The 27,333-nt window shown below is 47.4% G+C and overlaps 1 protein-coding gene across 7 annotated transcripts in view; it reads right to left on the bottom strand.

Annotated features, from left to right (window-relative positions):
• Window positions 1-27,333, bottom strand: part of BAG6 (BAG cochaperone 6) — a 1,121,496-nt gene that overhangs the window by 320,926 nt on the left and 773,237 nt on the right. For all 7 annotated transcript variants that reach the window (XM_069635087.1, XM_069635085.1, XM_069635088.1 and 4 more), the window contains one exon: window positions 8,837-8,890. In XM_069635087.1, coding sequence (XP_069491188.1) covers window positions 8,837-8,890 — 54 coding nt within the window. The remainder of the gene's footprint in view (window positions 1-8,836; window positions 8,891-27,333) is intronic.

Genomic DNA, 27,333 nt, shown 5'->3' with positions numbered 1-27,333 from the left:
TAAATTAATAAGTGTTTAACCAAGAAACCTGGAGTATAAGAGTTTATTTGAATACTTGCGATTGTAGACCTCTAACATCCTTACAGCTCACATTCCCTCTTGAGATAAGCCTGGCTGCTCAGCTGCACTACCAAAAACTGTAGTACAGACTTATACCAAAGGTTGGTTTTGCTTACACCTGCAGTCATAGTTGTGTGTAGTGGTCCCAGAGGGTACTGCATACAAACTCTGCCTAACAACGATTGAAACAGTCAATTGAGGAACTCCTTGAATAGCCGGTGTGACCAAAGACGACCGTCCAGGAGACCTGGTGTAGCAGGAGATAGCAGTCAGATGCACCCTGATGGAGGCGTGCGCCAGTCCCGCCTTAGCCAACGACAACAAGTATGAAGGATCTGCGGGGCCGTGACCCTCAGAGGGTTGATCTTCTGCGACCGGCAGCATGTCGTGAAACGCTTTCACTTGTGCCCGTAGCACAAGAGTAGAGTATGCTCTGGCCATTGCAAGGACCTCCATGCAATTTGCCGGCAGCTCGGACCCACCAAACTCCCAGGCCGCAGGAGCCAGGCCTTCAGGTTCAGCGCTCCTGGGTTGTGCTGCAGAATTGCGCCTTCTCTGGCAGATCTGCGACCACTGGCAGCTTAATTGTAGGTGAGGAGTACAAGCTGAGAAGGTCCCGGTTCCAAATCTGCCTAGGCCCTTATGGGGCGACGAGGATCATCCTGCACCGGCAACGTTTGAGTTGACCAATGACTCGTAGCAGTAGAGGCAACGGCAGGAACAGATATAGGAACAGGCCTTCCCATGTGAAAGAACGTGTCCCCTTTGCTACCCGACTGGGAGAACCTGCTGGCGAATCTCTGGCACTCTGAGTTCATTCCCACAAACAGATTGATCTGGGGTCTGCCCCACCCGAGGAAGAGGCTGTCCACTTGATCCTGCCGAAGCTCCACTAGTGGCAAGAATGCAGCTCCCTGCTGAGGAAGTCGGCAATGGTGTTCTGGACTCCTGCCAGGTGAAAAGGAATGAAAAAAACATCCCCTGGGCGACAGCCCAGTGCCACAACTACTGCGCGTCCATGGAGTGCTGGGGATCTGGTGACCCCCTGCTTCCCGATGTAGAACATTGAGGTGGCATTGTCTGTGAAGACCCTGACCACTTTGCCCTTGAGGGATGGAAGAAAAGACTTGAGGGCACAGAAACCTGTCCGTAGTTGCAGAACGTTGATGTGGAGCATATTCTCCGGTAGTGTCGGGCCTCTGGCGTGAAGACGTCCGGTGTGTGCTCCCCACCTTTCCAGGGAAGCATCCGTCGTGACAGTTTCCTGATACGGGGGCTCCAGTAGTCTGCGCCCTTGGCGAAGTTTGAGCGCATGCCCCACCTCCTTATCGCTCGACGGAACTCCTTGTCTAACACGATCCTGTTGCTGAAGCTTCCGGACACCTGGATTCAACGGGCATCTAGGAACTCCCGAGTGGTTGCATCCGCAACCTACAGAGCCGGACTAGGTAGATGCATGACATGCCAAGCAGCGACTTGATGGCCCTCACTGTGGCGACCTTCAGTCAGACCACCCAGCTTATGGCGATTTTGCGATTTGCAAAAAAACCGCAAAATTTGCCTTTTCCTGCTATGGCCGCTATAAATCATTAAATGAGCACAAAAAAGACACATTAGCTTTATGTATCTTTTTCACGCTCATTTAATGATTTATAGCATCCACAGAGGGGTTGCCAATTGCAGCAGCTCAAAGGTTAACAACTCCACTGAGCAAAAAGCAAATAAACCGAGGGGCTTCAGTTCAAAGGTGTGAATCAGGGTTGACGCCTTTGAATTGAAGCCCCTCCATGGAGCTGATCGAGCTGTAGCCCTCTCCCCCCTCCACACCCCAAAATGTTAGGCTGGCTGTCCTAAAGAGCGTGGCCAGACAGAACGGGACACAAATGACAAAGGCCTTGCAATTAATTACCATAGCAGCAGCTGGCAATTCCTATACACAGTTATGTTAAAATCAAGTCAATACTGTTGGATTTGCAAATGCTTGTTTTTAGCAGGACTTCAGTGAAGGACACTCATAGAAACTATCTTGGGGAAGGAACCCACGTTTTGTGTTTGGCAGAGGTACTGGACCTGATTAAGTGTAACAGTTATTCTAGGGAGGGTCTGCACTGACACCAAGCTTGCCGAGACCAAGCTTCGGCAACAGCAGTATCCCATATCCTCTTCACATGGCAGAAAGCTCCTGTAAAGCGCATTGCTGCCACAGCTGTGCTGTGACCCTCACCAGTGATGTGGCCTGTCCACCGCACTAAATGACTTAAAGGATTTAAGGTGCCAGGAAACCTGGCAGGATTACTGTCAAGAGCGCTTACTGGATCCGTTGAGCTTAAGAAGCATCTTGAGGGACCCCTTCCCCAAATAACAGTGTTGCTGTGGAGGATTAAGGCTTTGGGAGCAACTCACAGAACACTAGTAGCGATGGACCGACTGTGGGAGCACCTCAGAGTGTTATTTCTGGTAGAAAGCTGGAATAGGAACTGGGAAGGAGGTGATTTTCAGACGCAGGTGACCCACAGTGAAGACTAAGAGCTAAGAGGAATTACATAAATGCCCTGATTTATGCAAAACAATTCTAGCAGTGCGCAGCAACGGACTGGGAGTATAGATCTGGGGGACGACTGCTGGCGAGGGAAGTGCCTTCAGCCTTGGAGGCAAGCCAGATGGCCTGCAGAAGATGCTCCTGTCCTCCGCTGAAGGGAGGATTCTCATGGCTCATTTGGATGGGAGACTGAGTCTTTTTGAGATTATCGTATCGACGTTGTCATCTTTAAGATACACCTTCCATTTACTTTTATAGGGATCCCACCACCCCCATGCCATCTTTGGATTTCCTCTTTCTTCACTGCACTCACCCACCCACTATCTATACCCAACGCTTCACTCCCCAGTCTTAAAATTTTCGATTTTGGTACTTATCTGCTAATTTAGGCTTTGAGGGTGTTTAGCTCCACTTCAATGTCATTGTTTTGAAATGTGTGGACCTAACCCCGGAGGACTGCCCGTACACATTGGGTTCACATGCCATGACTAAAGAGTGGTAGTGAAGCAGTGATGGGCTTCCAGAAATGGACCATAAGGGTTACCTTAACTAGGGACAGGTGTGCCTGGACGCACCTGTGTGAGAGGATCTCAGTAGGGGGATAGCAGAAGGGGCGCATTTTAGAATTTAGGTAGATCAGCAGAGCTGTGTGCGTGTGTGCCTGTATGTGTCTACATCCCAGTACTGAAAATGCAGGGGTTATAGCTGGGCAGCATTATGAAGGTACCAAAGCAGGAGTTGCGTAGAGTGCTGAAAGTCAGGACTGAGGTCGACTGGTAGAGCTATATTTAGGAACCCACAGAATAAAAGAGGAGCTGCAAGTCAGGACTGATGTGATTAGGGGAGATGGGATTGAGACCAAGTACTGAAACTGATGTAGCTCAGGAATGGCCGGGGGTGCTCAGAAAGCTATGCAATCAGTGCCATTATAGTGCTTATAAATCAAGTGGCAGAAGGCATTAACTCTGAAGACTGCTTTGAAAAAACAATGACGGGCATTTCAGGCTCACAGTTTGATGCTATTGCTCGATAAAGTTAGCTCAAAGGTTTGTTAAAAGTTCTCCACATCACCTCAAACATTCCTGTTTCAATGTGCAACACTCTGTACTGTTCAAGTTCTCTGTTTGGATAAAAAAAGATGTTAAATGATGTATTTTTTTCGACAATAAATAATGCCGCAAAAAATGCAGTTGTGTGCCGCAATTTTTTCTTTTTTGTGCCGCAAAATTTTCCATTTCATGCCGCAATATCCTGGAGGGTTTGTTCAGTGCTAACAGCCGATGCACCTTGCCCAAAATGGCCGCTATCTGCTCCACCGACGGAGCTGCCAGAAATGACAGTGTTGAGCCTGGATACCAGGAACAGCGTGTCCTGCAATGGGAGTCAAACAGGATTTCGCATAGTTCACCGAGAACCCCAGCTCCGTCGGCAGCCAGACCGTCCTCTGTGTGATCAATGGTGATTTCCTTCGACTTGGCCCGTATGAGCCAGTCCCTGTAGTTGCAGGTGAGCCACCACCGGAACAAGGAACTTTGTGAAGAGACTGGGTGCCAACTTCAGTCCGAAGGGGAGATCCTTGAACTGGTAGGGCTTCTCCTGTACAATGAAGAGCAGAAACTTGTGCTGTTTTACGCGAATGGGGACATGGAAGAACACGTCCTCCAGATCCAATGACGACAAAGTCTCCCTCCTCCAGTTGGCCAAGCATGTGCTGCAAGGTGACCATCCTGAATTTCTGGGACTTGATGAAGTGGAGTCATCGTAGATCGAGAATGGGCCTCCACCCCCCAGTCTTCTTTCTTACGAGAAAGTACCTTGAGTAAACTCTGGAGCCCCAGAGTTGCTTCAGAGCCAGCTTCATTGCCACTTTTCTTAACATGTCTCGAACTTCCAGTAGCAGCTGGGGGTTGTGCTGTTCCTGTCGGGGCACGGGTGGTACTCGCAGACACTTTCGTTAATACTCCAAGTTGTGTCCGTGGGCGAGAGCATCCAGCATCGATCAGTGGAGATGTTCTCCCAAAAGCTGACGAAGTTCGACAGCCACCCCCCCCCCCCCCCCCCCCGGAGTGCAGGCCTGATGCCCTGGCCAATTCAACACTGCTTGGAGGCCGGCGTGCCTCCCTGGGAGCCTCGACGATGGCGACCACCTCCGAAGGCCTTGGTGCAACCCCTGTAGGCTTCCTCAGTCGTGGAAGGGGCGGGTTGGCAGTAAGAGGACGATGCACTGTCAAAACTCTTCGAAGACCTCCCCGACTTCCCTCATGAGGAACGAAAGAACTGACTGCTGCTGCAGCATGCCAAGGGCACGGGCCGTCTGTCGGTTTTGATGGCCTAAATGGTATCGTCTACTGCATTGCCAAAAAGGTTATCTCCGTCGAACAGCATGTCCAGATCCTCTAGCCTGAAGATGGTGGCCTTCAGCCAACCAAATCTGGCAGAACCCAGTGTCTGCAATGTCCAGGGCCACTGATGGCGTGGTCAGACGTCACCTCACCCTCCTGAAGGATCTCCATTGCCTCTACCCTCTAGTCCTCGGGGAGGATGTCCAGGATGGGGGCCATCTTGTACCAAAGTTCCGATCGTACCGGGCCAGGATCGCTAAGGCATTGGCTGCCTTAACCGTCCCAGCATAGATGACTTTATGTCCCACAGCATCCAGTTTCTTCCCCTCGGTGTTCGGGGTGGATGGACTTTGAGGGTTTGACGATTTCTTTGGGACGCAGCGGAGACCACCAAATCCGGCTATGGTTGTGACTTCAGATACTGGGGTGCCGACTCCGGCACCAGATACTTTTTCTCTAGCCGGTCTCTTAGCAGGCGTAGAGGAAGGGTTCTTCAGGAGAGCCAGCCCCTCATCTCAGACGTCGTCCAGGCGTGGCACCGACAGAATTGCTTTCCTTTTCACCTCCCAGTGTTGGTACAGGAAACCTTCCTTTTTCTTCTGGAGTGAGTTGAAAAAGAAAGCCGGGCTATCATGGAATGAAAGGATCCCACCTCATCCGGGGGGAAGCCCTTGGTGGCGTTGAGCGGCCACCATCGGTGGTGTGTTGTAGCTGAGTCTGTTCCAGTGTCCCTGCCGGGGAGGTGGGGGTGGGTTGGGGGCAGAGTGTTGCAGGCGGGGGCATCAGCGACAGCTGGAAAGAAGGTGTGGAATGCCTCTTGCTTTTCTTCGGCGGAGGTGGCCTCCGTGTCAACAGCGTCCCCGCCGGTGGAGCCGCCAGGAGTCGACTTTGAATCTCAGACACCAGTGTGTGAAGGGAAGACCAAATAACCTGCGACAGATCTCTTGGGGGTATCTGGGGAACAGGGTCACTGGGCCCAGCACCTGTGTCGTCCCCTGCCCCATGGTCATTGCTGCCTCCGGCGGGCGACTTCGACATTCTGGTGTCATCACCCATCTCCCCCGGGATGGTGTGGACAGAAAAAATCATCTTCCTCATCGGACGATGAAATTTCCATGCCCTGAAGCTCACCACCCCCCCCCCCCCCCCCCCAAAACCCTCCCTTCGGGTCCTGAGGTGTCGGATTAGGGCAGAGTAGCGGCATCCTCTTCGCCAGGGTTTTCTCCACTGGTTTGGCCAAAGCCTCCTGCCTGGGAGGAAGCTCCACTCTGGTCACCAACAGGGCGCCCGCCGAGAGGGCGGAAGCAAGCAACTCGATGGAAGACGACTTGGCCTGGATCACCTTGTACTGCATCGGAAGGGCAGATCCCTTGTCCCGTTTGGCCTTTTCTTACTTCTCTAGTAGCTTCCCTGGGGTAGCAGACTTTCTCCTTGGCGAAGAGCTGGAGATTGAAGCAGATGGAGATGACGAACGCGCCCCGACAGTCACAGGACTCTAACACAGCGACCCCGGCGGAAGTTGACTCGCTGTGCTTGGCCTCGTCTTGGGCCCCCACGGATGGAGTGCCATCAAAGGACTTAGAAGCCCACTCAGATTGGCTGGATCCAGATGAGGCATGCCCCAAAGGACGACTCTGGGGTCGAGGCCTGGGCCTTGAACCAGGTCGCCAGTCGAGTGGCGGTCCTTAAACATGCGCTTTGAGAAGCCATAGCTAAATTCACAATCTTCCTCCATGTGCGTCGGGTGTACTGGGAAAGTTTGTCCTCTGAAAACATTCTGCAGAACAGCAGCTGGTGCAGAGCTTGAAGGGGGCTGGGGGTGGGGATGGGCTAGTCCTTCTCTGACATGATGCGGCGATGTGTAGGCCTGATGGGCTTCTGAAACTTCCAAGAAGAAGAACACTCGATTTAAGCCCTTGAGGGGGCAAAGAATGAAGCCGAAAAACAGTTCCCCGTTGATCGGATGGACGACAATGGAGCACACAGGCTCGATTGAACAAAAAGCAGAGATGTCCTACCGAAAAAGACCAGAAAACACAAAGCTCAAAAAGCAAAAAGCGAAAAGCGAAGACTCCCAACACTTGAACGTGTGGTAAAAATCTGAAGATGGCTGCCGAGGAGTGGCTTTGGGAAAGGGCAGTCATTTGCTGGGGCAGTATGACCCGGAGTTCAGCAATTGGTTTATAGGAGAAAGACAGTAAGTGAAAGTGAAACTTTATTTTACTGAGGATTCCCAGCCTGATGGGGAATATTCATGAGCATGTGAATCCATGCCAGACCCCCAGCTGGTGAAATCTGTATCTTTTATATGTGTGATAATATTACATGCTAGTAGTCAATTTTCATAGTGCTTTATGTCCACAAATAAGTATTTTTATACCCGTTTGTCCAAGTGTGTTCCTTGACTTAACTGTGTACTCATGGAGGACCCCTTACAAGCTCACCACCTCTTGAGACTTAGCCTTGGCCATTTGTCTTGCTACCTTGAATTGGTATGGCTACAGCTCCCAGAGTTGTCACCGTCAATAAGTGAGGTTGGCCTTCTATACATCTGTTCACCAGGCCATAGTGTAGAAAATCAGTCCCAACAGTGGCTGTCCAATAATGGACAGCAAGTCTCCCAGAATCTGCCCAGCAACCACCAAGGCTGGGGAGAAAGTGTGGGTCAGACACTCCGACCACAGACTTGCACTAAAGGGGAACATATTCTCAGAATAGTCCCCCGGATTGCTTTAGCACAGCTGCTCCAGCAGCCCAGACAATGCATACCAAAAAAATTGGTAAAAAAGTAAAAACTGCCAGCCTATACAGAGGATGCCTGGAAAGTAGCAGCAAAACTGCCACTTCGAATAAAGATAAGGGAACACACAAAGTGCACCTACAGCACTCCACTGAAGATGGCTTACGCTGCAAACAGTAAAACACCCTTGTCAAAAGGGAAATGACCACTGCTGTATTGGTGGGTCTTGGCACTCAGCAGTGAACTCAAAATATTGCAAAAGGGACCGTAGGGGATCCTGGCAGCACACCACAAAAAGGTGGGGAAGCAGCCATGGGAAGGTATGGAGCCAAACATAAGGGGAGAGGTCTTCCCACTTGGAACCTTAAAAGGGTAAAATGTTCTCGGAACAAAAGTAAATGCAGGTGCTGAATGAAAAGTCTCATTCTCCTTCAAAGTAAATTTTTTCTTTTTATTTAAAAAAATCAGTGAGTCCAGCAGTAGTAATGGGAGGCTCAGGACCAAAGGTAAGATTTGCACAAAGAAAATCTCCCCAACAAAGGTCATGAACAAACTCGAGGAACAAGTAGTACAAAGAGTAGGTCACGTGGAAGAGCTCAGAACTGATTTTTTTTGTCATAGTACCAAAACGAGTAAATATTTTCCATTTTGCAACATGCAGCCTGAGGCTCAATTCTTGAACTCATACATCACTCCTCTGTCTTTCCTCTACTAGGCTTTCATTTACAATAAAGATTTAGAAAGAAACCCAGACTGCATTGTGGGGACCAAGATTAATACTTAAAATTAGCATTTGGGACAATTGTAAACAAACCAATGAAACGAAGCATCACCCGGAGCGGATTAAGAGATTTCCCTCAGGAAGACTAAAGCCCTTTTAAATCAAATCTTAACAGATGTCCTACCTTTTGTCCCATCTAAGGACAAACCTGCCAGTAGTCCATAGTAAACATTCACTTAAACCCCCATAGCCCTATTGCCAACAGCCACTCGCGCTCAGTCCCATACCTACCCAATTCACCTCTTCACCCCAAGCAATCCTTAACAGCAAAAATTGATTGCAACTACAATCAGACTAACCCCTCACACCCTAACTCCAACAAGCAGACTCTCCACTCCCCACCCCTCCACTGAGACACATGCAAAAACACTTACAAAGCTCTCCCGGATGTACTCCTCCAGTCCATTAATAAGGTTGTCAGTTGCCATCTGAAATCAGAGAAAGTTCAGTTATTGCTTTGTGGTATTAGGTTGAAATTCATAATGCTGTAACATGTAAACCTGCCGACATATTTTCTTGCACTTTGTTTCACAATGTTTTTTCCACCTCAGCAGGCCCACCCCCCCCACACCAGGGGCCTTACTAATGACATAACTAAAGGTGAACCTGGGAGTCCACAAGACTCCCAGGTCATGGGCCCCCATAGGTACCCTGCTCGGCTTGCACTGTGTGCAAGGGAGATCTTTGGCTCGATTTTTGGATACCAGGTTCATCACATTCCTTGACATTTGGGGTGTTTGATCCATTACTGTTTGGAAAGACGGGTTATAACTTTACTCAATTGACAGTCACGCAGCATCTCTTATTGGGGTAGAAAAGGCCATGTTGCCTCACTCATCTCGCTCTCATTTTGTATGGATGCACTGGTCCACCACTCAGGGTACCAGTGTTGGTAATATATCTCATGCTTTTCCACCTTAGTTTTTACACTGCAGCCCTTGCCTCCATCAGAGGAGTACAGCAGACACTGTCCCCCTTTCTTTTTTATAAGTACAATACCAGTTACTTTTGTGATGTGCATTGAACACACATTTGAACTTTCTTTTAACCTATTTGAAGCGCAATAATAGCTTTATGAATACCGGTTGAGAGATCTGCAGAAGAGACTGGTGTGGGGCTCTCGGAGGCACATCTAGTGGCTATGCAAGGGCCTGTCAAACAAAAAAAGACTAGGTTGGGCTAATTTATAGACAACGCGGTTCAGCCCTCTGTCTGCCTAGGGACAATCAAAACCTAAGGAACCATGTAGTCTTTTCTTTCTCTTCCTCTTCACTCCATTATTTAAAAGACTAGGGCCATGTACCAAATAGGTCCTGAATCACTAATTTTTAGTTTAATATTTTTTCTTTATTTGGTAAAAAAAAAAAGGGGGGACACTATCAACATAGTATGTACAAAAATATATTACAAACCCTTCTGACATTTCACTAAAGACACATTTCTACATGATTAGCATACTACATATTCTAAAATACATCCTAAAAATGCTTCAAAGTGTAAAACCATCCATAAAATGTTCATACAACACACCCTTCCTATACAAAACTAAAACCAATAGTGTAATGTTTTCACAAATCCCTCGACAATACAATAATTATGTGCAAAGTTGCTAATTATGTGCAATTCAGTGTTGGTTAAGCAGCGTAAGACACTACCTCTGATTTGAAGATGCCTCACCAGAACAATCTGTTCTTTAAAGTCTTCCTTATTCTGCCTATAGAGGACACAAATCTCAATCTAACTATCCACACTGTTTATTTTCCAATGTGTGAAACCCAACATGTTTCGTCCATCACAACCAAAACATTTTTTTACCTTTGTCTGGAGACTTCCTCAGGAGAGCTGAAAAAGCATCTAGAGCTCCTTCTGATAACGGTTGCTTGTTCAAAGAACAAAGCGTTTGGTCTTGTTCTTCACGCTGTGTGAAGTATGGAAACTTGGAGTGCGTATATATTACCGTGTCAAAAGGTATAATTATTTTCTTTTAACACTTGATTCGTTTTGGTATGAAGCCTTCTTAGTAGCAAAAACAACCTCTGTGTCCAAAGAAGATTTTTATGAACGGACGGCCTTTGTCCTACGGATGTCCAAATTGTGGCTGCAATCCCACTTGCAGCGTGTCTTTACACGAGCCGTTGTTATTCAACGTGTTCGAGGACAAGAAAATGAGCCCCGTAACGTGTGCTTCAAATCGGCATTCAGGTATATCGCTTCTCTGTCAATGCATATTTGCTCTGACCGCTGCGACTGCTCCGTCCGCCCTATTGCGCAAGGGCCTGTCACACACTGCTCTCTGTAGTGTGCACTGAGCACTAAAGTTCAGACTTGGGAGATCATGGGGTTTTGGTTTCAGGTACAGTTGGCCCTCAAGTATAAGGAGGTTCAGAAAGACTTTGAAACGTAGAATTTAAGAAAACATGCCACTTAAAAGGCAGGAGCACTACACACTAAACCAACCAGCATATGCACTAATCTACATAGGTAAACCCAAAAGGCTGTTACAAAGTTCCAATGTAGAAAAAAAAACATTGTTTTAGGTGAAGTGGGGGAAAGCAAAAAGGGTTAAACAAATTAAACCATATACCTTAAAATTAGAATTTACTACCGCAAAAGCAAAGTTCTTCTCTTGCCACATAAATACCAATATTTCAGCAAACAAGTTCACAGGCCAGGTATCCAAACAGTGCTCAAGGATGTCTAGAAATTACCCCAAATGAAGAACTGGCTTAAGCCAACAAGTATTGAATAGTTATGAAATATTCTAAGTTGCCTTCCATTGCAAAAACTGAAACTTCCATCTATCTGCTACGGCTTAAACCCTTTATTGAATTTGAGAGGCAAGTAAAGCCTTTTGCATCATTTGCTTGACTCACTTATTTTGGTGGCACTGCTCTGCCCATATTGTTACTAATGAAGGGAGACTCAGTCCCCTGTGCGAGATTCTTGAATTGTTTTAATGTAGCACTTATCGCCTTACAGTGTAGTGCTACAGAGGAACACCATAGAAGAGTCCTCCAGCAATTTATCATATTGAACACTGGAGCCAAGACACTGAACGATAAGCTCATGCTAAAAAACCCGGAAGACTTACCAAGGATGGCCTGCATTGCTATGACCCTGTCCCAGTGAAGCCCTGCCTCCCTCCCCCTGTTGTGATCCTAAAAGACCTTACCCTTGAACTGGAGAGACCAACAACCCCTGACCATTTGCTTGAGAAACCCACTGTCCAAAGACTTCTGAAGTGTCCAAGGACCATCCTGTGGCCTATATAAACACTGCATCGGCCACCATACTGAGCTGGAGGTCAGGCCCCTGCAACAATATACCTGAAGGCCTCGCCCTCCTGCTGCTGCTCAGGACGATACAGGCCTTCCCGGAGCAGAGTGTTCCTCACCACCACGTCTTGTCTGTCACTCCCTAATCCGGGGTGAATCTTGCTAGTGCCAGTCTCTTAAGACGGGATTCATTTTTCTGATAATTTTGGGTAAGGTCCCCAGCCACCTCAACATTCTGCACTCAACCCCATTTTACTTTGTGGCCAGAAGGAATTCTGAAGTCGCCTTGCCGTTGGCAGTCCATTTTTGCCCTAGGGTGATTAAATGATCTGTTAAGCCAGAATTCCCATTTCGGTGTACCTAGACCCCCTCAACTTTGTAACTCTTTGCCCCCCTCCCCCTTTTATCTTTTTGGATCCTTAGTCTCTTCAGTGCTGAAGCCTCCCGTGCGATTACATCACTTTATACCATCTAAAAGGTATATGTTATAGGGGCACCTCCAAGGTGCCCAGTCCCAAGGGTGCCTCCGAGACACCCAATTTCTGCCCTAGTGCGATTGCCTCATGTTAAAATAAATTACCAAGATCAACCCTGGGGGTGGCTTTTGAGAGGCTAACCTATTATGGCGAACAGGGAGAAACTGAGGCCTAGGCAAACCCAATCAAGGTAAGGTATCGGAGCAACACGGCTGAGATTCAGGGGGCTGTGAGTAGGACTACAATGAGTCCATACAGACCACCACCAATAATTTCAGTTACAAGGGCAAGAACATATGATCATGCCTTTAAAATACACTGAAGCAAATAAAAACTCTAGTCAAATATGTTTACACACTTACTATAACATTTTCACCATCAGAAGAAAGCATATACTTTAATAACCAGTGAACTAAGTACTTACATACATGAAATTAGACACCCAGAATAACAGAATAGCTTCCCTTACACTTAATGAGTACAACCCGAAGAGGGAAGGTGGCCTCATGCCCTTAAGTCACCAGTTCGTCTACTTTACACTAAGGTTTATTAAGAGATTTGGGCGATGCCAGTAATTATAAAGCAAAAGTCAAAAAGGTAAGTAAAGTTCAGGTATGTAAACTACCTGAGCCCCAGTGACTAGGTAAGGCCTAGGAAGGGATCCAAAGTAAGGAACCAGTAGTTTAGGGACAGGACTACGCCCATGTAGAGAAGTGGCGGCAGAGGAGGGACACAAACCGTTATGTTAAAGAATCCCTCTGGCTCAGATTTCTCCAGAGAACACTGCAGAAGCTATGGAATCCAGTGGGGACACTTATGTGCTATGGTCATCATATTGAGGAAGGCCTAGGGGCCGTGGGTTCATATAGGCCAATCTCAGACATGATATTTATTTGTGAACTGTCATGATGCTTAGGAATTGCTAGCTAAGAATTGGTGCAGTCACACTGTGCGAGACTACACAAGACTTCTCTTCTTGGTATTAGGTTACCCACTTTTTGGTATAGGTCTGTACTACACAAGTTGGTAGTGTCACTGAGCACTCTCAAGGGGTAAATATGAGCTGTACAGATGGTATCAGTCAATACAAGTAGCCAAGTAACACTTATACTCAAGGTTTAAGTTACAAATTATTTAACATCAGTTTTAAATTAGCATTCTTTAAAAAGGCAATTCGTTTTAACAATTCAAGTAAGCATTTGGAAATACTTTACAGAATCAAAAGGTGGTGAATATTCTTTGGATATGCAGAATACACTTCTCCTACACCCTGAAGTGACTTTAATGACAAGGATAGTATTTGCATTTATATATCACACCAATATACATTGTGGACTCTGGTTTGTAGGGTTCATCCTATGAGAAACTGCCCTGTCGCCTGCTCCAAAGGCAATACCGATTCTCTTTCCTCACCAAGAAGAGTCCACATTCAAGCCAGTGTGTGCGGCATCTAACAACTAGGCCAAACTCTTTAAAATCTGCAAGGAACTGGTCAACCCTGCTGCAGTCTCTACCCCTCCTGTTGCCCCCCCAGGCTCTCTGCAATGCCCTTGCCTCCAACTTTATCTCAAAAACCCAGGCCATCCTGTCCACCCTCTCCTCCCCTCCTCTCCCCTTCCCTCCCCTCTCAGTTTGTGCTTGCTGAACCTCCTTCAGCCACCCCTCGCCCTCCTTCTCGTCATTTCCTCTTTTCTTCCCAGATGAGGTCACCAGATAAGTCCGATTTATGAAAGCCTCTTCAAAACAGGTTCATCCCTGTTCCTCTAAAACCCTCAAGGACCACATTGATACCCTCGCTCCAGCCCTTGCCGATTTATGCAACCACTCCTTTGCCTCAGGATCCTACCACTCCCCTCTGAAGTACTCCCTTGTGCATCCTCTTCTCAAGAAACCCACAGCTGATCCTTCTTGTCTGGCTAACTATCACCCAATTGCCATGACTCCCTTTCTGGGCAAACTCCTGGAAAAGCTGGCAATCTCTCAGCTCAACCTTCATTCCGATTCTGCTGGCTGTCTCCATTACCACCAGTCCGCTTCAGAGCTGACAGAAGAATGAAAACTGCTCTGCTGAACATCTGTGAAGATCTGCTCTCCAACCTTGACTAACATTCCCTCTGTCGTCCTCCTACTCCATCTCTCTTCTGCCTTCGACACAGTCAACCATACCATCCTGCTCAACTGTCCCCTTGATAACCTGGGTATCACTGATCAGGCTCTGGCCAGGCTGACCTCTTTCCCCTCTAATCGAGCATCCCAGGTCCAACTTCGTTCCTTCCTATCATCCATCTCCCTCTCAACCTGTGTTGTTCCCCAGGGGTCCAACCTCTCGCCCAGGCTTTTTAATCAATACCTGGCAACTCTCACCCACTGCATTGCCATTTTCTGCTCAAATTTACAATGCTACCCTGACGACATTCATTTTCAGGCTGCCCTCAGCCACCTCTTCTCCCATCTCCGATTGCCTAACTGCCATTCAAGATTGATGTGCCGCCAATGATTTGTCTGTATGCCAGCAAGACTGATAACCTCATCAGCACACCTTCACCATCCTTTCTCCTCACTCTGTCCGGCCTCCCTTGGCCGCCCTGCTACCCCCACCTGCAAGGCTAAGAACCCCGGGGGTCATCTTGGACTCCACACTTTCCTTCTCCACCCACATCTGATTTCTTTAAAAAGTCAAACTTCCTTCTGCACCTCCTCAGAGATACTCTGCCTTCCCTCTCCTTCCCCCAGAAGCTCAGTGTCTCTCAAGCACTGGTTCTCTCTAGGTTGGACTATTGTAACAGCCTCTTTCTAAATCTACCTGCATCTACTCTCAACTAATCAAGAACAGGACTGCGAGACTTGTCCTTGGCCTCAAGCCATGGGATCGTATCTCTCCAGCTCTGAACTCTCTCCATTGGCTCCCAGTGGATGCAAGGATGACATTCAAAACCCTCTGCATTGTCCACAAGGCTTTCTGGGGCCTGGGTCAAAAATACCTTCAGCTAGCCCTCCACAAATACCTCCCCCCTCGAGCTCTTCAGTGTAACTCCCTCAAGGTCAGTCATTTTTTAAAGGAACGAGCTGGGGGTAGATCTCTTTCTTTGGCTGGGGCCTCCCTCTGGAACAACCTCCCTAAAACTAGGAGAACATCTCCGGTTCCGGAAGCACCATGACCTTCCTCTTTGCTTCTGCCTTTGCCCTCCCTCTCCCCTGCTGATCTGTTCTCTTGGCACTGTGAACCTGGCCACCCTCTATGCTCCGGGCCCAAGTACCTGCTCACCCTGCTACCTTTCCGCACTGCCCCCGGGCCACCCATTGCACTGGGGTCTGTATCTGTACCCATGCAGCCCCCCCCTTTTTTCTTCCTGCACTTATCAGACCTAACCTGTCTGCTGCCTTAAACCCAGCACTTGCTGGCTACAAACACTATTGGTTGCCTTCATTTATTTATTATCCGCTTCTTCTTTGCTCCGCACTTTCCACTCCTCCCCCCTTTCATGCACTTTTCCCCTCTCCCACGCACTTGCGCGTTCACAATGTCACTGGGCCTATTAAAATCGTTGTTTTGCTCTCCCCTGTTCCCCCTGATTGCCTTGCCGCGCTCTGAAACACTTGTGTACAAGCGCAATAGCAATAAAATATCAAAAGAAAGGATTAGGGAAAATAAAAAGGTCAGAACAGGTTCTTAAAAAGGGGAGGACAAGTGAATCCTCCAATGGAGTCTATGTAAGCCTTTCCCAGCAGTAACAGTATTCAACAAGCTACCACCTATGGAGGGAGAAGCAACGCCAAGGTCAATGGATTTAGAAGAGTGCCTTTAGGGAGCCAAGACAGCCAAAGTTATTCAGGCAAAGTCAACAGTGCTGATGCACTTCTTGGATCAAAGTCTTGCACAAAGTCAGATTGTTCAAAAAGAAATCACTGAGGACACAAGCTGTTAGGCCTGTGCAAAGGGGAGTTGAAATGAACTCTGCAAGCTAAGCAAGGGCAAATCTCAAGTGAGCATGACATAAGGCAAGAAGGTAAGTACCCCCAAGCCCAAATAGTACCTCTGGTTAGAAGAAAAGGTGGTCCAGCTGGATTCTGTCTTGCTACAGCTATGCAGACCCTGGTTCTTGATCCTCAGTCGTGTGGGCAAGAGGGAGGATGTCTTGAGGGCTACTGCGGCAGTACTCGGGAAGGTCGGCAGCTAAGGGCTCTTCTTGATTCAGTGGCACTTTGTGGTTTCAGCGCTTTGCAAACAGCACTGATGCAGAACAAATCTCTGGTTGGACCTTCCTTGCTCCCTCCGTCCTGGACTCTGGTGAGGGGACTCTGGATCGGGATTTCCGGCTTCTGGAGTGTCCTTCGGAGGCGCCTGGACCTTTTGGCTGGATTAGTTCTGCGGCAAACGTTGCACTCGACAATGGACACTCAACCCATGGCCTTGGCGTTCTGCAGCAATGGAGAGGCACAACAAGTTAGGGATTGCGCAAAAGTAGTTTGTCTCGTGGTTAGTTGGTCCCACTAGCCCAAGGGGAGAAGTCGTTCCGTCAGAGCTTCTCTGTCGAGGTGTAAAAGGAGGTCAGCACAGCAGCAGGGTTTCACCAAGAAATTGAAGGTCCAGGAGGTTGCAGCAGGCTTCTCTTCACGGTTTCTTAGTCAGATGTTTTTTCCAGTGGTCGACCGACTGTAGTCCCCAAACCCTTGCCTTTTAAGCGAGGTTCCCCATTCATGCACAGCCTAGGCTGTCAATTACACAGCAGGGTGGCTGTCCTTTTAGGACAGCTAGCCAATCAGGACGGGTTTCGTTCAGGCACTCCTAGAGACAAAGGACAGGGAACCTCCTTCACTTCCTGCCCTTACAAACACACTGTAGGCAAAACACAACAGGCTCAAATCTGTCAACTCGCAGAGTAAAAGCCAAGACCGACCTCACAAACAGAAAATGGCAAAAGACAGGGGCCATTTTGACAAAATGGACACCCGTGGGTGCTGTCCTGCAGCTGAGGGTTCAGCCTGCGGTAGAAAAGCACAATGGTAGTAAAAGGTAAACCACTGCCACCAGCCATTTAAAGTAGTGAGGGTAACAAAAAATGTTACATGAGAAAGTAGGATAAGCAACCCCCGCAGCACTCCACATAAAATGGTGTGCGCTGGACCTACAAAGAGAAAAGGTAAGATTAATTTTACCTTACTATTTCTTGGGAACGGTAGTTCAACCAAGAAAAGGTATTTAAACCTTAAGAGAAATCCAAAGGCCTTCTCAGTGGCACTGCACTGAAGGCGATGTGTGTCACCATGCAAAAAGCAGATGCCTATGGCGTTTGTCAGACTCCAAAAACAGTGAAAACAAAATCCAAATCAGGGAAAAACACATGAGTGAAAAAAGGTCCCAATCAGGAGTTAACATGTAAAATGTCCCAAGTCCAGCAAAAGAGCTGGGAGTGAGCAAGGTTGAAAAGATTTAGCACAGAACAACAAGTTACTTTCTTACCTGGTAACGTTCTTTCGATGGGATGGTCCAACGATGTATTCCATATCTATGACATGTAAGCAGCACAGCTGTGGTGATTACATGTCATAGATATGGAATACGTCGGAGGACCCAATCCCCTCGAAATGAAAATTATCCCCAACAGGAATCTGTTCGCCACCTCCCAGTGGAAGGCCCAAACAAGTAAAGATTAAGACTTCTGCAAGTAGACCACCTCCTCAGGGAGCAATGAAGACTAGTTGCAACAGAGTATTCATGTTCAGGCACTGGCAGGCAATCAACTGTGGGCAAACAAAGGAATAGGTCCTGCACGGCTTCCCTTAATGCAAGAAGGCTGAAAATACAGGAGCAGGTGTCTTGTTACACAAGAAGATTCACCAAGTTCCAAGGGCGCTCTCAGAATGGCAATGGCTGCAGCAAGGTAGCCCAGAAAAGAGCGTCAGTTCACTGGTTAGTCTAGGTGCCCGAATGCAGGTACAGATCCTAGAGCAGGGGGGTTGTGACTGGGGAGGATTTAGGAGGCCACCCTTTTTTTGGTAAACCGGTGTTAAGCAAGATTTAGAGCAGTACCTTTGGGTGCACTACAGCAACCATGACGACCTCCCAATAGGAACCCAACCTTTGGTACAAGTCTGTACTACATAGGTTGGTAGTGTGGTTGAGCAGCCAGGCTCATCTCATGAGGGGTCAATGTGAACAGTAGGGGAGTTGCACAGAGATTCAGTGACAAGTATCCAAATAAACACCTATATAAACAATTATTCATTTAACAGTCAGTTTGGATAAACCTTCTTCAGGAGGTAGCAATAGCATAGCAACACACACACACACACACACACACACACACACACACCTCCAAAATACACTCAGTTTCTCTAAATCAGCAAATGCCCATTGGGGATGGCACACGGACACTTCCTACACCCTCAGGTGACTTAAATAGATAGGACACTGTGGACATTTATATGTGTTAGGCATAATTGCATGCAGTACCCTCTGTGGTGAACTTGGTATCCTGTAGCCAGGCAGTCCTTCTCATGGCCGTGCAGATGCATATGGCCTGGCCTGAGGGGTCGGAAACTTGTGTATAGGCGCGTTATAAATGTCATATCTATGTGAGCAGCGGTGGACTCCATGATGTCCTGGGCCACCATTTTAGCTTCTGCCAACCCCGCCTTGAAATGTGCTCGACTGTGCACCGGAAGTTCTGGAAGGAAGCAGATTTCCTGCCAAAGCCTCTAATTAACGGCTGCAAGCATGGGCGTCTGCATTGGACTGATGAAGGTGCAGTGAGGTATTGGAATACACACCTTTCCGTAAGCCTCCAGGATCTTCTCCTTGCCTGGTAGTGCTAAAGACGAGGTAGCGGAGGACGACTGAGGTGTGGAGTAGAGTGAGGCCGCAACAATCACCGATTGTGGTTGAGGATGTGCCGACAGCAAGAGTGGATCCCCTTCCAATTGCCTGTACTTGGCATCGATTGGTAGGCTGGAACAAATGGGGTTAAGCCATCCCTTTTTGGCCAGGACGACAATGCCCTTCTGCATCGGGATCCCCATTCTAGCCACGGGGCGTAGAGTGAGGACCTCGGCCAGGACCCATGCATCCGGTTGTTCCACCTCAGGTTGTGAAAGCCCCAAGTATTCGGCCAAACCTGTGAGTCGTTGATGGAAGGCCTTGGCTGAAGAAGGTGTGTCAGGGTCCTCCTCATCCTCATCAGTGTCCACTAGGGTGTCTGGCTGGTCCGGAGACTGTGGAGCAGTGCTAGGCGCCGAAGGCTGAGGTGTGGAGTCGGTTTATACAGAGGGGTCTTGGGCACCATATTGAACAACATGACATCCTCACTCTTGTCCCCATGACTGGGCTCAGGAACAGCGAGATCTGCAGGAACTGCCAGGAACCAACATCTTCAGCTGACATCTTTTTGCTTCACATTAAGGTACTGTGCCATCCGGTTGAAAGATCCTAACTCTTGCGGCGAAAGTTCGGTAAACTTTCCCAACTTGCAGACTTAATCAGCTTGTGACTCAGCATATGAAAACTACTTCTGAGAACATTTACAAAGACTTCTCCATTTGGTACCAGAACTGATCTGTCCTATCCAAGAACACTAGACTATTGACTTTGGCCTGGCCTATTGAATTGAACTGACCCTCTTGTTACACTGAACCTTTGCATTGCCTAACAGAAGTGTTTTCTAATCCATTGTACAAACTTATGTCTTTCTATTCCCATTGAAGGTAATTCGAGTGCCATTTGGCTCCTTTTTCAGGGGAGCTCAAGTTTGTTACTGTAGTGTTTTGGTGTTTCATATTAAGTTGATTTCTACTAGTGAAAGCTTTCTAAATGATTGTGTAAATAAATGTGTAAGTATATGTTTACTTTTTATATATTTTTTATTTATTTGTTTTTGGTTTATAAGAAAACCTTTACAAAAAAAGAATATTAAAATTTCCAATTTCATACAGAAAGCAGTATTTCCTGCATATTTAAGAGTACAGAAGGTGAAAGAGTAAAGCAACAAGATAAAATAAAGTAAAATAAAGTCTCAGAAACCAGGGATTTAACTAAATAGATTGATCCCCTTGACTGGAGGGTTCAAGAACATGGCTAGTCTGTTGATAGTTCCTTAAGATAGTAAGCTTCTCCAAAATTTTTACTATCTCAGCAGTTAGCATGACTTCTTGGTCAGAGATCAGTCTGTCCCAAAATGCATCCTGAACTAGGCTCTCCTCTCTAGTTACAAATCTCCCCAGTGATGATACCCTGATCGCCCATGTGCCTTTGCACTCCAGAAGCAGGTGTTTGAGGGATTGTAAGTTCAGAGAGGCACAGATCTTGCAAAGGCTTACTGCCTTCTCACCCTGGTTTCTTTGGTCCAGTATTTCACCCGTGTGGGCTATATTCAGTCTGAGCCTGAGAAAATTCTTTGATTCTTTGGTCCGGGAATTTTTCCAGGTAGTGCAGGATGGTGCCAAGCTTTCTGTCCGGAATAGGTTTGGGGGTTAAGCCTTCTGATTCCCTCGATCGTTTTAATCCAGTCCTCCGTTTCTAATGTTTTTTTGACTTTCTTAGGATTTTGTATGAGTGTATCTATTGTTAATTCCAGCCTATGTAAAATGCAGCCAATCTTTTCTTCCAGGCCGAGGAGTTTTTTTGATTTTGACTTTTTTAGATGTTGGTTTACATCGAAGAAAAGGGTGGATACACTGGCTGTAATTATGTTACGATAGAGGGACAGTAGCTTCCACTCCGCGCGGCAACTCAAAGAGGTCAGACCCAACTCAAATCTCAGACTAGCGAGATGAGTGCACGATGGGAGATGAAGAGAAGATTTCCACAAAGAGCCCTCAACTTTGCTCTAGTCATAGTTCCACAAAAGAGGCTTTGCCTCAAGGCCGTAGAGAAGGACCGGGACAACTTTGCCTATGTAGAACTTCTTGAGCGGAATTATAGAAAATTTGCAGAATCTTCAGATTTTTCATTTGTGCAATCATTTTTGATTTCTTCCTAAGAATGGAGTGCATCACCTTGTTTGAGGTTGGGTGAGCAAGGATTTCATATCCCAGGTATGTTAACTTGTCCACCCATGGGATTGCTTTGCTGTCCAAAACAGTTTCTTGAGGTCACCTTTTTTCCATGTTTAAAAATAAGGACCTTAGATTTGGATGGGTTAATTATGAGGCCGTTCAGTTTGGCATAATCGTTAAGTGTGGATAGGAGTTGTTGCAGCCCTATCGCTGAGCCATCCAGTAGCACCAAGTCATCCGCATAGGCTAACCAATTGGGTTTTCTTCCCTTAATTCTCGGGCAGATTAATGATGCAGAGGCTAGGAAATCTCCAATGTCTGAAAGAAACAAATTAAAGAATAACGGTGCACCCAAGCAACCTTGTCATACTCCCTTCAGGACTTGGATTGTTTCAGATAGATTGCCTGGTTCGTCCAATATCACTCTGATGGTAATGTTCTTGTGGAGTTCTATGAGCATTGCAAGAAAGGGTGCCGGAATCCCCCAATTATTAAGTTTCTGTCAGAGGAGGGATCTGTCTACAAGGTCGAACGCTTTTGATAAATCGACCCACGCCCCGTATAGTGGAGAACCTTCTTTCTCATTTGAGCTTTTGCTCAACAGGTTCAGGATAAGTCCATTAAGACTGGTAGAAAGGCCTTTCCTGAAACCTGTCTGCTGAGGGGGAAGGATGTGTCTAGAGTCCACCCATAAAGTAAGTTCTTTCAATATTAGTTTCAAAGATTTTGCTGTCTATATCCAAAAGGGCAATGGGTCGATAACACACTGGGTTTCGCCTGTCACCCCCCTTGAAAAATGGAATAATAAGTGCACTCTTCCATGATGGTGGGAAGACTTTATTCTTTGGAATTTCTTGAAATAAATGGAAGACTAATTTTGCCCATAACTTTGGTTGGTTTTTAAGCACCTGATAAGTGAGGCCATTCGGACCTGCTGCCTTAGAGACAGAGGAGGATGTAATAAGGTCCTCAATTTCTTCCTCAGAGAATGTCAGCGACCAGGTTACGTTTGGGTGAGGATGATCTCTGAGTTCAGTTGCTTCAAAGTTTTTGGACAAATATTCCACCCACTTGTGCTCAGGGACTAAATTGCAGAGTGAGCTATTTTGGCCGGTTTCCAGTTGGTTTAATGCCACCCAAAAGTTCCTGCAATTATTTGCATTGAGGAGGAAAAGCATTCTCTACCCGTCTTGACGTTTTTGATGCTTGTGATTCTTTGACCAATTCCGATATGTTTATTTAGCCTTTTTGAGCATTTGTATACAGATGGGCTGGTCTTCTGCTTCATTTGGTCTTATGTGGCGTAATGTTTGGCGCAGGATTCTCTTCTTGTTGAATGTTTCCTCATCGAAATTGTGAAGGTGCATCTGTTTCCCTGCAGTCTTTCCTTCACTTGGCTGGCAGGTGGACCACACAAATTTCCCAAATTTTTCTGGGTGCATTTCATTTGCCCATATAGCAGGAGGAACTGCCTCCAGAAGTTTAACTTATTTCCCCATTTCTGTATTTGACCACTTTCAATTTACCTTTGTGACCCTCCAATTCCTGTGTGATCTATAGGTTGGGGCTCTCTGAATTTTGGGGAAGAGTAGTTCCAGCTTGGCGTGATCACTCCCCCCTTCCCAATCTAGAGTAAGACTGGGACAAAGTAGGGTAAGAGATGATGAAATGAAGATGTAGTCTAAGGTTGATCGCAGAGCCCCTTGACGCCAGGTTGGTCCAGCCACTTCCACAGACCTACTTTTTTCATTCATCATGTCCAGGTCCCATGACTGGAAAAAATCCCACCATTGCTTGCCTTTCCGTATAGTACTTTGTTTAGTTTGGCCAGACCTCACATTCCCTGAATTAATACAATCAGTATTCAGGACCCCTGCAATGATGATCTGTGCTCCCTCATATTTGCTCTTAGCCGTTGACAGTAGGGAGTGTAGGGATTCTATGAAGTCTTGGAGTTTTGACCTAGCAGGGTTCCAGTAGACGTTTACCAGGATTAGGGTAAGCCGAGAATCATTCGGTCCTATCTCTGCTTTGCAGGCTTGAATGCCCACCATGTTGTTGCATAGTGGAACGATTTCTTTGACAGTTTTTGGTTGCTATTAAAACGCCTCCTGCTGGTCTCCCTTTAAGTTTTTGTGCGGCCTTAAGATTTTGTATTGTAAAGCCTTCTATTTCAATGGGATTAACCAGCCATGTTTCCTGAAGCAGCATGATGTCATTCTGTTGCAAAAGATTATTTTCCAGCTGCTTTTTCCTCAAGAAACTCGGCCCTCTGGTGTTTCAGGAAATTAATCCGAGACCCCTTTGACTAAAGACTGTTCTGCTCCTCGCCTAGTTTCAGGAAGATGTGTGTGATCATTTCTGGGATTTTTGTTAACAGGTTCTCATTTAGTTTGGGCCCGGGTGAAACTTTGCTTTGGGGCTCTCTTATCGCTCTGGAGGTACCCATAGAAGAGGATGCGTCCTCCACTCCTGTCTGTTTAGGACCTGGGCGATTGCCATACCTTCCTTCCTCCTCTGATTCAAATACCCGAAGACGACCTTTAGCTAGATCGTGTTTATTAGTGATGAGGGCCTGTTGCGCATTTCTAGAAGTGAGGGCTATTTCCACGAAGAATTTATCTTCTCTGATCGGAAATGAAAGGTACTCAATGTCTTCTGAGGCAAAGAGAAACAAATTGTAGTTCTTAATCTCTGAAAGTAGAACTGATCTGCTAAGTGATTTTTCCTTATTTTGTTTTTCTAATCTCAGCTACACTTTTGGAACGGTGAAATTAGGCTTCACAGTTTCTTCTTTTCTTATGGGGGAGCAGTACAGTTTTCTTTCCAGTTTCTCTCTGCTATGATCCTGAGGAGGAATCGCAAGATTTATGAATTTCCCTAATTCCGACAATCAACTTCATTAATTGTGGCTCTTGGTGGAATTGCTTCTTGGGCTGCTATTAAGGGAGAAGCATTGATGAGAGCGGAGGTAGAGCTTGTTTTCCCCATCGGTTTTAAGAAAATTGGTGCTAATTGTACAGCAACTTGTTTTTCCTTCAATTTACCCCCATTTGCTTTTCCCTTATTCGATTTTTGTTTCAGAAATATTGGGGCAATTTTGTATGGGCTGATTTTTGTTCTTAAGGGCTGCAGATGGAGATGTTATAGGGTCTGTTTGCATACCAAAGTTTAAAGTTTGAATTTTGATGACACTGGGACCTTTACAATTTAGGCCTGCCTTTTTCTTCCCTTTTTCCCCCCGGTACACGCTTATTGGCTTGTGAAGTGAGTGAATTTGTGGTCTGAGAGGAATTGTAAAGAGGCAGAGCAGCTATGCTAGTTTCCGCTGTCTTTTCACCAGACGGAGTGGTCAGATTTTTCAGAAATATGTTCTTTCCTGTTTTATTTAGGAACGTTATTTCTCTGGTTCTTTGATTTCTTTGTATTTTTGTCATGTGAAGTATAGAGAATGATCTCTTTAGACCTGCCTCCTTTTTTCCTACTTTTTGCTTTTGGTTTTCAAGGATTATTCTGGGCTCTGGCTCCCTGTGAGTATTTGTTTACCAAGAAACCTTGACTTTACGCGTCTACCTGAACCACTGTGATTGTGATACATGTGTTAACTTCAACTACTGCTCACATTCCCTCTTGGGATAAGCCTGGCTGCTCAGCTCGCTACTAAAAAGTGTGTGGTACAGACTTATACCTATCCTAACGAAGTCCACGCCCATGATGTACAGCCAGACGCAACAGTTCCAACAAGGGGTGGGCCTTCGGCTAGTTCCGGGGCTTCCAGGAACTGAGATTGAGACAGCCTGACCGGTCTCCTAGTCAGCACCGGCATAAACACAAGGGGGTGTGGGGAGGGAGCAAGGGCTTCTTTCAGTCCCCCTCCTCAGCCCCGAAGGAAAAGAAGGCATGACATGCCCCTCTGGGTCCACACGTCTCCGGTGGGGGCAGGCTTGCCCTTCACACGCAGTTTTGTCACGCGAGGTTTGCAGACTCCTGTAGACTTTCAGTGGTATCCACAGGTTACCGCCTAAAAGTCGCACCCTCTCCTCCCTCCACTCCCACAGATTGGTACAGCAACTCTGCTGGTGGAAATTCAGTCACTTGTAGCGAGCCAGGCAGTGGAAGAAGTCCCAGCCTCCCAGAGGGGTATGGTCTTCTACTGCAGGATTTTCACCATACACAACAACCAGGCTGGCCTGAGAGTTGTGATGGACCTTGCCACCTTGAACCTTTCCCTCCCTTTTCAAAAGTTCAAGATGGTTACCTCAGTGCTCATCACGGAGTCACTGTGCAGGGGAGACTAGATGTGCTCCCTAGAGCTGAAGGACGCATACTTGCACTTCCCGATTTGGCAGCCTCATCGGTCCTCTGAGGTTCAGGATCATGGGCTTTCATTTCCAATACAAGGTTCTATTCTTCAGTCTCAATTCAGCCCCCAGGGTCTTTACCAGACTGATGAATGTGGTGGTAGCCCTACTCAGAGCCCAGGGTCACCATGTCTATCCGTACCTAGATGACCGGCTCGTCAGCGCAAGTTCCTCGGAAGCGGTCAATCACACCTCTTCCACTCATGAATACGCTGCACGAATTGGGATTTTCAATCAATCTCAAGAAGTCACAGCTGGAGCCTATGCAAAAGCTAACATTCCTGGGCCTCATCTGGGATACAAGCGTTCCCTCGGAGGACAAGGTCACAGCCATCAAAAGGGCCAAATACCATTTCCTCAGCAGAGCAGTGACCTCATCATGGTGGTAACATCACCTCTTGGGTATCATGGCAGCATGTCTACTGGCAGTGCCATACACAAGGCACAAGATGAGACGCTTGCAGCTGCACTTCACAGCCTCATGGAGTCAGGAGCGGGGTTCCCAAGCAGAACTAGTCAGCATTCCTCCCTTTCTCCACCAGCACCATGTCTGGTGGAGCACGGATAACAACCTGAGGATAGGGAGGCCTATGCTCCTTGGCAGTCAACATCTGGAAATGGGATCTGGAGAACATACACCTCAATGCAATCCACCTCCCTGCGGAGTCCAACCTGGAGGCGGACAGAATCAGCAGACTGGTGCGGACAACTACGAGTGGCCGTTAACAAACAAGCCCTGCAGGGGATCTTCAACAGTTGGGGTCATCCTCAGGTGGATCGCTTTGCCACCTGGTCTAACAGGAGGCGCCCCCAGATCGCATCCTGGCAGGGTCTGGGCTGGGGCACTCTGGGCAACGCCATGCAGATAAACCGCTTATTCCTTTCCTCCCACTCCCCAGGGGGTTCAGAGGGTAATCTGCAAGATCAGGCAGGCCCGACATCTCGGGGTCATCCCGATGGCCCTGGGGTGGCCAGCGAGGCCATGGTTCTCAGAGCTACTCAGCCTGTCAGATCAGGCCCCGGTGCATCTTCCGCTGGGCCCAGCTCACCTACTCACAGCGGGAGGCACGGTCATCCACCCAGCTCCCCAGAAGCTAGCCCTAGCAATGTGGTTCCTGAACAGGCCACACTAAGGCACCTATATCCGTCTCAGGCCAACCTGGACATTATACAGGGTGCCAGGAGCGAGGTCATCAGGAGCCAGTACAAAGGCAAGTGGACTAGGTTCTGCCACTGGGCTTAGTCAAGGGTGGTCGACACGTTGACCTGCACTCTGGATGACGTCCCATCCTTCTCTGCACACCTTGCACATTTGGGGGTGCAGGTGGACATGTCGCACCTACTACGCGGAAATCGGAGCCTACTGAAATTAGGAGAGGGGGATATTTTCCTCCTCCAATCTGGTGGTTAAAAGACATCCGACGGTCCTCACCAGGCTATGCCCGCCTATTAAAAAGCCACACCCGGTGTGGGACCTTTAACCTGGTCTTGGGCGCCCTCACGCATACACCTTTCGAGCCCATAGTGTCCGCCGACATCAAGCTAGTCACTTTTAAGACGGCCCTACTGGTGGGCCTTACATCTGCATGCAGGGTCAGTGAAATCCAGGCACTGGCGGCTTCAGAGCCTTACACTACTTTTCATAAGGCCAAAGGTCGTCGTCTCCTTCCACCTGAATGAGGAGTTTTACCAACCTTCGCGGACCCAGAGGACGATGCTCAGAGGCTTCTGCACCATCTACATGTCAGGAACACACTATAATTCTAAT

The sequence above is a fragment of the Ambystoma mexicanum genome, chromosome 13 (genome assembly GCF_040938575.1).
Source record: "Ambystoma mexicanum isolate Mex_15411 chromosome 13, UKY_AmexF1_1, whole genome shotgun sequence".
NCBI classification, from domain to species: domain Eukaryota; kingdom Metazoa; phylum Chordata; class Amphibia; order Caudata; family Ambystomatidae; genus Ambystoma; species Ambystoma mexicanum.
Note: the sequence above shows the minus strand (reverse complement) of the source record. Positions and strands in the feature narration are given on the sequence as shown.